The sequence below is a fragment of the Lactuca serriola genome, chromosome 4 (genome assembly GCF_051521515.1).
Source record: "Lactuca serriola cultivar US96UC23 chromosome 4, Lser_US96UC23_V15, whole genome shotgun sequence".
NCBI lineage: Eukaryota > Viridiplantae > Streptophyta > Magnoliopsida > Asterales > Asteraceae > Lactuca > Lactuca serriola.
The window spans coordinates 33,991,025-34,005,959 of NC_136411.1; the positions used below are offsets into that span (position 1 = coordinate 33,991,025).

The following is a 14,935-nucleotide window of genomic DNA, read 5'->3' on the forward strand; positions in this document are numbered from 1 at the left end:
TCGATAATAATCCTATTCTGAGTGAAGCAAGCAGTTGAGACAACTGCATCCCAAAGATAGAGTGGAAGATTTACAAAGTTAAGCATGGATCGAGCAGCTTCAAGAAGTGTTCTGCTGTGTCATTCGAATACACCGTTTTGTTGTGGGGTGTATGGAGTAGAGAAGTTTTGGTCGATACCTTTCTCGGTGAGGAATTTCTCAATAGTGGCATTGGTTAACTCCGAACCATTATCACTTTAGATTCGTCTCATAGGAAGTTTAACAAAAACTTCAATTTCTTTGATAAAGTTGATGAGTTCATAGGTTGTTTTTGACTTGAGCCTTAGGAATAACAACCAGGTGAACCTAGTAAAATCACAATCACAAGAATGTATTTTTTGTGATGTTTTTGATGTAGACTCTCTACTATTGAGGGTCCACACAGATCAATGTGCAGAAATTCTAACGGCTCCGAGATGGACTTTTCAATGATGACAGGATGACCCTTCTTTGATTGCTTTCCACACTCACACGCAGGGCATAAATGATCATTCTTGAACTTGAGGAGTGGCAGACCTCTTACCATTTCAACATAAACAAGATTGTTCATATATCGGAATTTTAGATGAGCAAGCCTTTTATGCCATAACCAACTGCCGTTAGGCACAACTTTTGAGAGTAAATAGGTTTGGGGCTTGCCAATGATCATGTTGACGTCAAGAGGATACATGTCCTTTTTGTGATTTGAGTTGATTAAACATTCCTTCTGGTCTTCTTTCATGACATAGTTGTGTTTCTTGTAGAATTCAACCCAGCAATTTGCATCTATGAGTTGAGCTACACTTATCGGATTAAGCTTCAGGTCAGCTACATATGCCACGTTTGAAATGGAGAAATTTCCATTAGTAAGGATGTCATAACCTTTGATCTGAGAGTTTGATTTGTTGCCATACGTCATGTAACCAACATTGGTGGTAGTTTGAGATCTCGCAGAAAGTCCTTCTGCCCCGTCATGTGTATGGAGCAAGCACTATCAATATACCATATTTTTTCTTGGTCCGAAGCATAGAGTGTCTATAAAATTAGTGAGTAGTGGAGTTTTTAGGCTCCAAGTTAGGTTTTGGACAAGGACATGAGTTTTGGACTTTGGTTGTGACTTTTGAGCAACATATGTTTTGGAGGGTTTAGTCTGAGATCCTTTTGGAAACAAATAGAAATACATGGTTCTCTCATCTATCCAATAATCATACTCAATGACATGTGGTTTCGATCGGAGTTGTAGTTTCATTTTTGAGATTTTTTACTTTCCATACAAGATTTTGTTTTGAAAATTTTTGTGAAACAATTTTCTTAAATACTCGTTCTTTGTTTGATGATACACTTGGTTTTGAAAGCTGTTGAGGTTTGGAAATAGTACCGTCATATTTGGCTGAAAAAACAGATGAAACAGTCCGAGGAGAGTTAGCTTTGACAAATTGAGTACCTGCAATGGGTTTTTTGAGGTAGGGCTGACAACCTTCTTATGTTCTAACTGACTGGGAGGATTAGATGGCCTTTTGAGAATCTTAACAAATACGAAGGTGTTGTGACTCCTAGTCGATGGTTGGCAGTCTGAGATACACTCTTTTTGGATTCTCAAGGAATTTGGAATTTTGTCTTGACTTAATTTCCTTTTTGAGAGCATTTTTGGCTTTTATCTTAGGATTAACAACATCTTTCCTATTTAACATTGGTTTCTTTTTAGAGTTGAAAGAGGACTTGGAAGTTTGACCTATAGATGGATTGTTAAACACAGGCTTGAATGGCACAAGGTTGGTTTTGGAAATCACTAGCAAGTCAAAATAATTAGAATTCGACGAATCATCAATCTTACTATCTAAAGATGCCTAAACAAACTCAGCAGTATCAGGTTCAGTTATCTCCCGAATGATTTCCTCAACAACATAGTTGTTAGGAGGACCGTGGTTCGGTATTTGAGCGACAATTTTTGGAATGCTAGAGTGGGATTCCGAGGTCCGATTCAGGTCCAGGTTTGTCATAGGCGAAAGAAGCGTGGAATCGGGACAATTAACAACTATAGGTTAAACTCAGGAATCAATGATGTAAATTGGTCAGAAGTCTCAAGAAGGGGTGACAAAGGCGAGACAGGAGTGTCCAAATGTTTGCGGTTCGGAACTTCTCCCATAAAAGTTAGGTTTTGCAACTCCTTCAAGGCACGAGAGCTAGGCTTCGGAAGTTCGCTTAAGATACCAGGTGCTTTTGAACAAGGATAACAAAAATTATGAGTCATCCATTCATTTACTTCGAGAATGTCAATGGAATTACGCAAAACATCTACTTTGGCATTGAGACGTTTGTTGTTAGAAATTAAAACATTTCTTTCAGAATAAGTGATTTCACATTTGTCTTTAAGAATGATACATTCATCTTTTGACATTACAGACTCTCGTACTAAAGACTCTATTTTTAACTTCTTATCCTCAAAACATAATCTAAGACGACTTAATTCACTCTCTATCTTCTCACTGGCTTCTATGGCTGACTCATAGGCTTTCCAATTGATGGTCATATCTGATTGGATCTGGTTTAGATATGGTTCGCAAAGAGATAAATCAAAATTATTATCAGTAATCATAAATTTTACCTGTCGAACGATGCTTCTACCAGGTGGATCGTCGGTAGCCATGTAGCAGTAGTTTGGTTCAACATCTTCATAATATCCATCTGATCTAGATGACTAGTAGCCTTCATCACATTCAATTGTCCGTCTAGCCATAAGGCACATATTTTTAACAGTGCTCACATCATCATCATCTCCATAAGACCAATACCCTTCTACTTCTCTTGATACAGTGGTAACAAAGGCCTTTTCACTATTTTCCATCTCTTAAGCTCGACGTGCATAATAAGCAAAGTCCTTAATCTTGGGTTTCTGTGTGACTTCAGTTAAGAAGTCTTTGGCATAATGGTTTGCATGACCATATTTGTGGCACACGATCTTGGGTTTGTCTGACTTTGGAGTCTGTGAAGATTCCTAGCTGTGATTTGGTGTAGAAATGTTAGGTTTACAAGTTGGTGGGTTTTCTGAAGGTTTTTTGAATGGTTGAGGATTGCTTTGGTAAGGAGCATGGAAACGGTTGTGATATGGCTTGTTAAAGGGGCGCTTGTATTTCATGGAAAGCAAAGCAAACTCCTGTTGGAAGCGGAGTTCGGAGTCCATTTCTTTAGGGTCGAGATCACCATTTAATTAATAGTTGCTATTTGTAGGAGCATGTAAGACTGGTGGTGAGGGTTGAACAGGTGGGATATATGGGACAACAAATCTGAAGGGGTCCGAAACAGAGAGGTTCTTGGTCTAATGATCATAGGAACTAACAAGAGCTCGAGGTCCTCCTGTGAGTTCTCGTAGGGTTTGTACAATATTTGATTCATGACCTTGAAGCTCGTCAAACAGTTGGTAGAGCTTTCGTTTTTTCAGAGATCCATTACATTGAAGACACGATTTCACATTTCCCCATCCATTTTGTGAGGTTGTTGATGAACTTGAGGTTGTATTCTAGCGAAGTTTGGACTATCCCATGAGCTTTCATGTTGTTGATGATGATTCGGTATCTGCTTGAAGTCGAGGCAACAGATTCACCAGGAGTTGTAATGAAGGTATCGAACTCGTTGAAAATCAAGGTTAGATACTTTTCCTTCATATTTTCTGATCCCTCGAAGAGGTCTTGAAGTGTGTCCCGAATCCCTTTAGCAGATTTGCACAAATTAATGTGCTTAAAGAGAGAAGGTGTAACACCATATACCATTTCGGAAAAGGCAACCTGATCTGCATGTAGCTTTTTGATGTCATCAATAATTAGAGGTTCTTGATATTGTTCATCTTGTCCTATGAGAGTTATAGCAACATCTCTAACAGTTGTTGAAACCGGAACATGTGAACCTTTTTTAACGGATCTCCAGATAGCTTCACCTTTTTCTTTACTAAGTAAAAATCTTTCCATTTTGACTTTCTAGTGATCATATTCTTCAATAACTACCAGTGGGGCATGAGAGGGGCAACCCACGTTATTTGCAACTTGCATTGAATAGATTGGTTGAGAATTAGAAGCATCCATTGAAGTTAAGATGAGCAAAAGTGGTATATAGAAGAACTTTTATCCTGAACACAGAAATAATCAAAATACCATAGTAATCTCGAATCAGTTCTAATTTGTTCTTATGGATTAAAAGGAAAACCACTTAAGCTCTAATACCAATTGTGAGAACATGGATATGATGCGCATGGACAAGGTTTGAAAACTCAATTTAGTGGTGTTGATTATGATGGCATGTGCGGAATATGAAAGATCTAGTGATTCATCATGTAAACTCAAGAACACAAGGAGTAAATAAATCTTTGTAAGCTCATATTAGATCTAGAAAGAATATACAAATGGGTTTGTACACAATTTCTCTCTCTAGTCTAACACTCCAAATGGTTCCTTACATAAAATGACTGTCACTCACTTCCTTATAAAGGAAAGGCAACTCGTTACACACATAAGTGGGTAAAGCCTCATCCAAGCATGACATTACACCCTAACATTCTCCTCCACAAAGTTAGGATTGGATGTCACGGCTTTAGTCTCCAACGAGCTAGTGCGATCAAGACCAAACTCCCCCTTGAAGTAACACCGGTCTTCAAAATCCACTAATGAATATCCGACAAACCCAAGAAGCTTCGAATACCCATCATTCTCCCCCTTTTTATAATCAAAAAATGATTATAAAACCCATTAAGGATGAGAAGCGCCCGAGGAATGAACAGTACAATACTCCCCCTTAATGTGTACCAAAAATGAATCACCAAAAATCTTGCACGGAAAAACAATCACGAAAAAGCCACAAAAAATTTCCAATTTATGAAATTTTTTGACTTTTTGAGTGAAAGTTGCAAGATTTTTCAAAAACCGGGTAGAAAATGTAACTTTCTGAATTCTGCAGGGACCCGTTACGCCAAAAACAGCCTAATTTGCAAAACTTTATCCCATTTATGAAACTGGGCATAAAGCGTAAATTCGCACAAACTGCATGGACCAAAACTGAAAATTCTGCAATTTCTCAGCCTTTTATTACCCATTTTCGAAATTGGGTATGTTCTGCCAAAATTTCGAAACATCAGGGGCCAAATGAGAAAATTTTTGCCTTATTCACAGTTTTTGTCACTATTTCGAATCTGGACCAATTTTGCCATTTCGTGAAAAGATTAGGGGTCAAATTCGAAATTGGATTTCTTCTTCTTTACAAATCTGTCAATTCCAAAAAGTTCCAGGGATGCAAATCGAAAATGTTTCATGTTCGTCCCCAATTCAGTTGTACCAGACAAATATAGACCAAATATCGAATTGACCAAAATCAACATCGACATTGACCATCGACCATCGATATTAAACCAACAACTCCAAAACTCACAACGAAACTCGTTTGACCTACACCCAAGTTTGACTTTCATTAGTTTGACTTTTCGTTCATTTGATGACAAACAACAAATCGACAACTTTTCAAAGCAATTTCAGATCAAACACATTATTCCAACTGTTCTTCATGATAACGATATCAACTAACGACTACCAACCACCAGGCGTTCAATTTCCAAAACCATCGAAGTCAATCTCTAGAACCTTATGAGCAGATCCTTGATAACTGATATCGATTCCAATCCTTCAACTACACTGAAATCAGTTACGATCTTCCTTAGCAAATCAATTTCAGTTGCGAACATCCATAAACCTTTCGAAATCAATTAATCCAACACCCACTTTCGAAGGCTGTTTGACCTCTAAACCTAAACTCATCAACCGACAACATCAACGATCGATAAATGTTCATCAATCGATCATCCTTTGACTTTCGAAAGTCAATCTAACCATTGATTATGAGCCTTCACTTTTGGAACAAGATCATATGTTCGATTCACAGCAAGAGCTCCGATTTTGAAGAAAGTCAAGAATGTACAACACCTTTATGCATATTGTGCATAACGAAGAACTGTGAGTGAATCAAATTTTGTATGGACTAGATCTGTGAATGATTTTATCAAATCAAAATAACGGAATGGGCTTATGGAATGAAAAGTTATTCAAATTCTTGTTGGACTCAATTAAATGTGTATGAACAGTAATGAACAGTAATATTTCACTTGACTTTGGGCTCACAAATTTTGGATTAGACTATGATTTTGATTTTGTGATTTGATCTAAAAAAATTAATTGGATCTTCAAAGAGGTTTGAAACGAATTCGATCCAATTGAGTCAAAATGATCAAAAATTAAAAACGAAACGCACGAATCGAAATCATGGATGTTTTGGAATCCATTTGAGAATTTGAGATACCTTTTTGACGAATCGAGTTACGTTTTCAACGAACGAATCGAATTTAGAAGATCTTGGTTCTTTTGTTGGAATGAGAAAATCTCCAAATCGAACATTGTACCACCCACTATGCGTGATGTACAACTCGTTCTTCATGTTCTTCAACGATCCAATAACATCTTCAAAAGAACCACCAACACATTTGGGTTTTGACTTCAAATTCAATGCAACATTTGGAGATTGTTGCTTTGGAACCCAAATTTGCTTCAAGGATTTCGACTTCACAACATTTGACAATTTTTGTAAGTAAACCCGCTTGTTTTTACGATTAATCTTCTTCTTCTTTTGCTTTCTCATCTTTTTGCATCTTGAAGACTTGATTTCATGAACAAACCCACTTTCCACGACTTCTTGAGTTTGAATCAAATCTTTTGGAGTTTGATACTTGTGATTTTCTTGGATCAGCGGCTTCTGATAAGGAATCATTCCTTCAAACGAATCACAAGAACACAAAATATCATCGGTTTGAACTCCAATTGAGCAAAAAAAATTCATCATGAATATCAACTTGAACTCCTTTTTCTTGAACATCAAGAACATCACATTGAATTTCATTGTCAAGAACTTCAACAAACTTAATAGAACGGAGATCATTTGGGTATTCAATAAGAGAAACATATTTCTTTTTGAACAAATATTTTTCTTCTCCAATCTTCTTACTACTACGTGTTGATATGGACCTTGTAATATCAGCCAACCATTTGATCTCACAAAGTGGTTGAAATATCATGCTTCCATGATCATCCTTCAATCCTCCATAACCATAGTTTCCCAAAAAATCAAATTGTTTAAAACTAACCCATAATTGATCTTTATTGACTTTGTATTTGATACCTTCAACGATCACAATCCAAGAATTATAAGGCAAATTCACCATGATCACACAAACTTGAAGATTTCTAGAGAGAGAAAGTGATTTTGAATGGGTTTCTAGAGAGAGAAAGCAAAAATCACTTGAATTCTAGTGAAGAAAATCGAATTATCAATAGAATCAAAGATGAATTCGATTTCTAGAATCCGAAAACTCTCTAAAACATGAGGATCAATCAGAACATGAAGAATCACCAAATCAAAATAGCCATCAAGGATCAATTCTTGATCAAATCAAGAACACCCGCTCTGATACTAATTGTAGTGGTGTTGATTATGATGGCATGTGCGGAATATGAAAGATCTAGTGAATCATCATGTAAACTCAAGAACACAAGGAGTAAATAAATCTTTGTAAGCTCATATTAGATCTAGAAAGAATATACAAATGGGTTTGTACACAATTTCTATCTTTAGTCTAACACTCCAAATGGTTCCTTACATAAAATGAGTGCCACTCACTTCCTTATAAAGGAAAGGAAACTCATTACACACACAAGTGGGTAAAGCCTCATCCAAGCATGAATTTGCACCCTAACACTCAAACCTTGAGTTAATGCTTAAGATCAATGTTTGCTTATAGTCAGATGTTCCAGTTAAGTCTGGAAAGACCATTCGAGACTGAAGAGAGAAATCAACAAAGTACTCGAGTAATAAATGAAGAACTATGGGTATAATCAAGGTAAAGACAATAAATGAACAAGAAGAATGTTTTGAAAGAGTTTGATTGAGATAAAGGTGAAACAGAAGTAATACGATAATATGTTATATTTGGAAGAATAATCCACACTATTCTTGTCATTAATCACTCCATAAATAGTCAAGGAGGAACAACATACAAACCGATCAACATACAAAGGACTGGATAATCACACTACTTCTAAAATTCTGTTTATCCAAATAAACAAAAGTGACTTGGTCCTATGAAATGTTACATCATATAAAAATACAAGAATAATTAATGCATAAACAAACACTAGATCTCGGATCATTTCTTCATCTCGGAAGTTTCTCACTTTGGACCCTGACTCCATCTCGTACCACCACACATTTCAGACTCAAGACTAACTTCGAATCTTAAAGAGTTAGAGATTGCTAAAGGTTCACTTTCAAGTTCCAACAGATTGGTTATATTTACACCACGCCGAAACCCCGTGTTATGAAAAAAAAATCCATACAATTACCCTTACCTAACAGTGAATCCCTAATTATCTATGGTGAAAAGTCTGGGAAACACCTCAAAGTCATTTCTTACACCACTCTCAGAAATATCTGGATAAGAAATGTAGCACATTCTTGGCTCACATTTTAGATAAGAAAAGCAAATCAAAAGAAATCAGCGACATACCTCAAATATGTGACTACCCAGATGTGTTTCCTGAAGATCTACCTGGAATACCACCAGTTCGACAAGTCGAATTCCAAATCGACTTAATTGCAGGAACAACACCAGTACTAAAATCTCCTTATCGGTTGGGTCCATTTGAAATGCAAGCACTATCTAGCCAACTACAAGAACTTCTTGACAAAGGCTTTATCAGACCAAGTTTTTCACATGGGAGAGCACCAATTTTGTTTGTCAATAAGTTGGACGGATCCTTTCGAATGTGTATCGATTATAGGGAGCTGAAAAAGTTAACGATCAAGAATCGTTACCTGTTTCTAAGAATTGATGATCTATTCGATCAACTTCAAGGATCTTGCTACTACTTAAAGTTAGATCTCGGATATGGATACCATCAACTAAAAATACAAGAAGACGATGTTCCAAAAACAACATTTAGGACTCAATATGGCCATTATGAGTTCCTAGTTATGCCTTTTGGATTGACCAACACCCCAGCAGTGTTCATGGATATCATGAATTGTGTTCGAAAATTCTATGTGGATAAATTCGTGATAGTGTTTATCGATGATATATTGATATATTAACAAACCAAGGAAGAACACGCTCAACACTTGCAAATAATCTTGGAATTACTAATAAAAGAAAAGTTGTATGTCAAATTCTCCAAATCTGATTTCGATTAAAGAAGTGCAATTTTTAGGGCATATAGTTAGTCACAAAGGGATATATGTCGAACCCTCCAAGGTTGAAGCAGTCAAGAATTGGGAAGCACGAAAAATGCCAATAGAAATGCGACAATATTTAGGGCTTGCTGGCTACTACTGGAAATTTATAGAGAATTTCTCCAAATAGCAAAGTCGCTCACAACACTAACACAAAAAAGAAATAAAGTTCAACTGGGAAGATAAACAAGAAGCTGCCTTCCAGAAACTAAAACAAATGCTATGTAGTGCACCAATCCTATCCCTCCCAGATGGGACCAAAGATTTCTTCGTATACTGTGATGCATCAAATCAAGGATGGGGATGTGTGTTGATGCAAAGGGGAAAAGTTATCGCTTATCCATCTCGACAACTTAAGCTGCGTGAGAATAATTACACTACCCATGACCTTGAATTGGGAGCTATAATTTTTCTTTAAAAATATGGGAGACTACTTATATGGTACGAAGTGTACCATCTTTACCGATTACAAGAGTCTCTAACACATCTTCGACCAAAAGGACCTTAAGACGAGACAACAAAGATGGGTCGAATTGATGAATGATTATGAATGTGATATTCATTATCATCCTAGAAAGGAAAACGTATTAGCACACGCCTTAAGCCTAAAATAATATATTAAACCCCATCAGGTACGAGAATCAACCATGACAATCCATTTCAACTTTACCACAGATTCGAGAAGCTCAACTTGAGGCTCTAAAAGAAGAAAACATCAAGAACAAAGCTTTGCGGAAAATGGAAAAGCAATTTATCCAAAAGTATGATGGAACACGACACTTTATGAACCGAATTTGGATGCCTAAGTTTGGTGGAGTCAGGAGCTTAGTCTTGGAAGAATCTTACACTCCAAATATTTCATACATCCAGACTCTGACAAATTGTACTTAGATTTAAAAGAACAGTATCGGTGGCCAAACATGAAGGCTGAGATTGCCACTTAAGAGAGAAAATGCCTATCTTGTTCTAAAGTAAAAGTAGAACATCAAAAACCCCCAGGTTTACTTCAACAACCAGAAATACCCGAGTGGAAATAGGAGCAACTATCGTTGGACTTCATCCCCCAACTACCCAAAACTTCTAGTGGTTTTGACACTATTTGGGTAATCGTCGATAGATTAACTAAGTCCGCCCACTTGTTACTGATGAGTTGAAAAACTCTTACATCGATTAGATCTTCTACAAGTTAATCAATAAAACAAGCAAACACAATAAACACGATATAGAATCAAGTAATGCTTAATGATTCAAATGTAGTCACGCCTCAGCAGAGCTCGACAAAGAACTTCCACTGTAGAGGTGAGCTAGCGTTTGTAGTACAATACGAGGAATAATAAATGAGCTTAAATACTAAACCCTAATAAAACAAACACGGTTGGACAGGCCCAAACCGGATAACAAAATGGGGCTAAGGACCAAGCCCAAAGACGCAACACTCCAGGACTCAACAATCTCCTCCTTTGTGTTAATTGGGGTGAGACTTCGCTTCGGTAGAGGTGGGGGTGTTCGCTTCACAACCTTGAACAGTCTTGGAATAATGGAAAGAAGAGTTTGTTTGGAAGCCATATACCACCGAAGCATGCCAGAGAACAGCTTCTTGTCAGCCTCACTGTTTTGATCACACCCATGGGTGAGCTCAAGAATATGCTCCAAACATGAATTAGAGAATAGATGCTTGTCGACCAGAGCAAATAGGCACCTTTGACCTTCGGCTATAAGAAACAAGACAGTGTGAGACTTCAGATCAATTTTTCCTTTTACCATCAACTTTGTGTCCCCTACTTTCCCGATTGGCTTGATTAAGGGCCTCTTGCGTATAGCAGCAGCAACCTCCTGATCCATCTTTGCCACTTCATGAGTATAACACACAAGCATACGCTTGATATGATCAATGATTAGCTCATATTTGTTCTGATTGGAGAGAAGGATGTTGATCAGGAGAATCCAATCATGTGGATTCAGATTTGGCAAATCTGCAAGCGAGATCGTATGGACTGAACCATCTGATCCTCTGGTCACTTTAAACTTGACATTAATAAATTTGCCAGCAGCAGTAGGTTTCAACACCTTGACAGTCGTGATCTTTTTGTTACTCTAGGTGAGGTACTAAGGTTGAGAGAACTTATGATAATATTCAAGCAAATCTTGATCAATCTTCGGGTCAGGAGAAGGAATCGCCACTGTAGGCTCAAAGAAGTGAAAGATGAATGCCTTACGAGTGATTGGCATATCAAATTGCGAATCCTTAGAATTCTCGACATTGAAGGAAAGAACAGGTTCCAGCCAGTGTGAACTTGAAGCTTCAATAACATCCCCTCTAAGCCTTTTCAACGTCCACAGAGGAAACTTTAATGCTGCTGATGGGAATGAAGTTTCCAATCGTGGTATCTATCCAGGAAGTCGCCAAACATTGATAGTCACAGGTTCGCAGAGCCGAAAAGCAGAGAACAAGAAACGAAAGCGTCAAGCCCGGAAAGAACGCAAGAGATCCCAAAAGCTGGCTATACAACAGCAGCAAGTGGAAGCCCCTGCCGTTCCCGTACCGAGCAGGCCATACGAGGGAAAACTCCCGAAGTGTGATGAGTGTAGTTTCCATCATCATGGGGCTTGCCATGAGATGCAATGTTGCAATTGCCTAAACATAGGGCACCATGCTCGTGGCTGTGGAGCACCGGCACGACCCATCACTCAAGTCCCTTTCATCGGGGCTAACCCTACACACAAGATTAGTTATAACGTCGAACGATTTAAGAAGCAATTTTCAAAGTGGAGTAACGAGGAAGGCACTCGTGTCCACATAACACTGGCTAAACACCGCAATCCCGTCACCAAAGCTAGTACTAGCCAGTCATGCCACCAATGCGGGGAGATAGGGCACTTCAAGAAGGATTGCCCCATAGCAAAGAACTCTGGCGCAGATGGGAGAATTCTCAGGATCACAACTGCGGGAGAGCCTACTCCGGAACCCCTCATTATGTAATTTAGGAGTGTTGTTGTAACATACTTTTAAACTATCCAGAACTAGTGCAACTAGAGTCTTACTTTTTGCAAGAACCTATCAGTATAGAGAATCTCGTGCTGCGTGTACTTGTCTTTTGTAGTATACCTTATTCGCAGCAACGGTCTTGTTGTAAGTCTAAAGTATTGTAACTCTGTTGATGGTTGCACGGTTGGGTTTTGTCTGTAAACTTCTTATGTTCAAATCTAATGTCTTTAAGTTTCAGTATGATTTCGACATTATCATACGAATCAATTCAATTTGATCCTCATGAAAACAACTTCATGCGTACGTCTCCTTTTCAGTAAACGCCTTTTCCAGTGAAGCCGTCATATCAGAACATCGAAGTACTCATCCCAGGAGTACCTCTTAGTTATTTTTTTCCGAAGAAATCCCCAAAGTACCACTCGTGCCGTACATCAAGTTTAATCCAAGGATTCATGCGATGGATCTATCACTGAGGAAGGTATACATAAGAGTGATATATAATCAAGCTTCTACAAGTTTAGAATTGATGATTCCACTTTAACTTCTTTTTCCCCGAAGAAATGTGAGCTTAAAGAAGAATCAGTTATTCGACTACCTTTTCAATCTTAATTATATACGACTCGTATACCCGAAGTTGTGATTGTGAAACCATGTATGAATTCTAATACGAACTTCAGGACGGAGAACTTCTTAAGACTATGAGTAATAACATCATCATGTGAACAAACTTAGAACCCAGTACGACTCCCGTAAACAGATCACCCTATAGTTTAAACACCTACAGAGATACAAGAACAGTCCGGACAACTTAGCGAACTACACAGAAATAAAATTAGAAGACTAGGTTTCTCACCCTAGAGAACCCCGGTCATATTCTTCCAGGGATCGACAGATCGCATTGTATATACCTCGGTTATCGAGGACTCCGTCAAGATTTTTCATTAGAAATCGTTATCTCTGCCTCGCGTAGACGAAATGGTTGAGCAAACGCAAGGAAAGAAACTACTTCCAGGAATGGATCTGAGATCCGAATATCACCAGTTCGAGTGTTAAGGAAAGATGTCCGGAAGACTATCTTCCGAATTTGATGTGGACACTTCGAGTCCGTAGTGATACCCTTCGGATAGGACCAATACGCCCATAGATTTCATGAGCTAAACGAATTGGGTTACGTATTTCTTACTTAGATCAGTTCGTCATTTCTCCATGTAATGACTTACTTATCTACCCTCGTAGTAAGAAGAAAACCCATGGAAACATTTCCTACAGAGGAACTTTGGCGAAGTTCTCTAGGCACGAGTTTTGAAATTGAAGAGTCAAATTTCTGTGTCACACTGTTGTAATGTGAGAAATTTTGAGTACTCTTTCAATTTGTCAAAGTCGTTGAGCATTTGTTGACACCAGAGACGCCGACAGTCTTTCGCCAAATTCTAGGTCTTACCGACCTACCGTCTTAGTTCGTTCAGAACTCCTCACAAATTACAGAAAACCGTACGACTTTGACCCAGCAAGGGGTGGCCTTTGACTGAGAAGTTAAGCAAGAAGAGGAACCTTTTGAATTCCAAGCGAGTGACCAAGCTCTTTAGGTTAACTCACTCTAGGAATGGCTTAATACGCTTCGTATCGCGTGGAAAGCTATATCCAATATAGTTAGGACCTCCGGGATTCTTATCAGAATTGGTTTGTGCCTCGCACAAACTAGACCTACTCTGCGAACTCAGTAACGTACATCCTACTCTTCGCGTCTCGATCGTGGAACCATACCTTGCCGTTACGACTCTTATAAGTCCACTGGTCGAGATCCTCGCCTTCGTATTAGAACCGTAGTGACCCTCGACCGAGAGGTCAAGCGGACGAAGCAACGCCGTCGCTAGTTAGTGAAGGTTCATTGGAATGCCAACCGAGAACCTGATTTCACTTAGGTATACTAGAACCAATCGATTAGGAAGTTTCCTCCTCACGACTCGAGCATTCGTGCATACTTCCTTGCCTAAATTCTAATTTCGGGATGAAATTCCCTTCAACAGGGGGATGATGTGACAACCCGAAATTTCCATTCTGAACAAACCATATCAAGCCAATAGAAGTAGAACAGTTACAGTGAAAACTCAGATTTCGAGTATAAGTTTGGCAGTTTTCGGGATATTACACTTAAGGAGATATTAGGAGAGTGGATGCACTAGGGTTTTGTGCAACACTGTTATTCCAATACTCTAGGACATTAGAGTTCGTTCCAGGAATAAAAATATTTTCTGCCAAAAATATCTCAGGACTATAAATAGAATTTTGAACCAAATTGGTTCATTTGTTGAATTCCATTTAGAGAAAAGTCAAAATTCGCTCTCACGGATCTTCGGGTTTTTATCCCAAATTGTGAGTACTTTGATCTAGTTATGTTATATAGCTTAGATTGTGTTTAGAAACATCAATTTCATAGCAAAACAACTAGACTCGGGAGTTTACCGCCCAAGAACGTTCTTGGGGAGTAAACTCCATTTTAAGGTCCTAAAGGGTTCCAATGACCCTCAAAGCTTTAGAACTCGAACTAGAAGCCTCCATTTCATGCTTTAGACCACAAAACAATTAGGAATCATGGCTATAAGTGAGTTCACGGCCAAG

The 14,935-nt window shown here is 38.3% G+C and overlaps 1 protein-coding gene across 1 annotated transcript; it reads right to left on the reverse strand.

Moving 5' to 3' along the window:
* Positions 1-322: 322 nt before the first annotated feature.
* LOC145098208 (uncharacterized) lies at positions 323-937 on the reverse strand. Its single transcript, XM_079035872.1, has one exon. It carries the CDS (start codon positions 935-937, stop codon positions 323-325), a length of 615 nt encoding a protein of 204 aa, XP_078891998.1.
* Positions 938-14,935: the final 13,998 nt, after the last annotated feature.

Coding starts and splice junctions, on each gene's coding strand:
- LOC145098208 (XM_079035872.1), bottom strand. CDS start 937: ATGACGTATGGCAACAAATCAAACTCTCAGATCAAAGGTTATGACATC.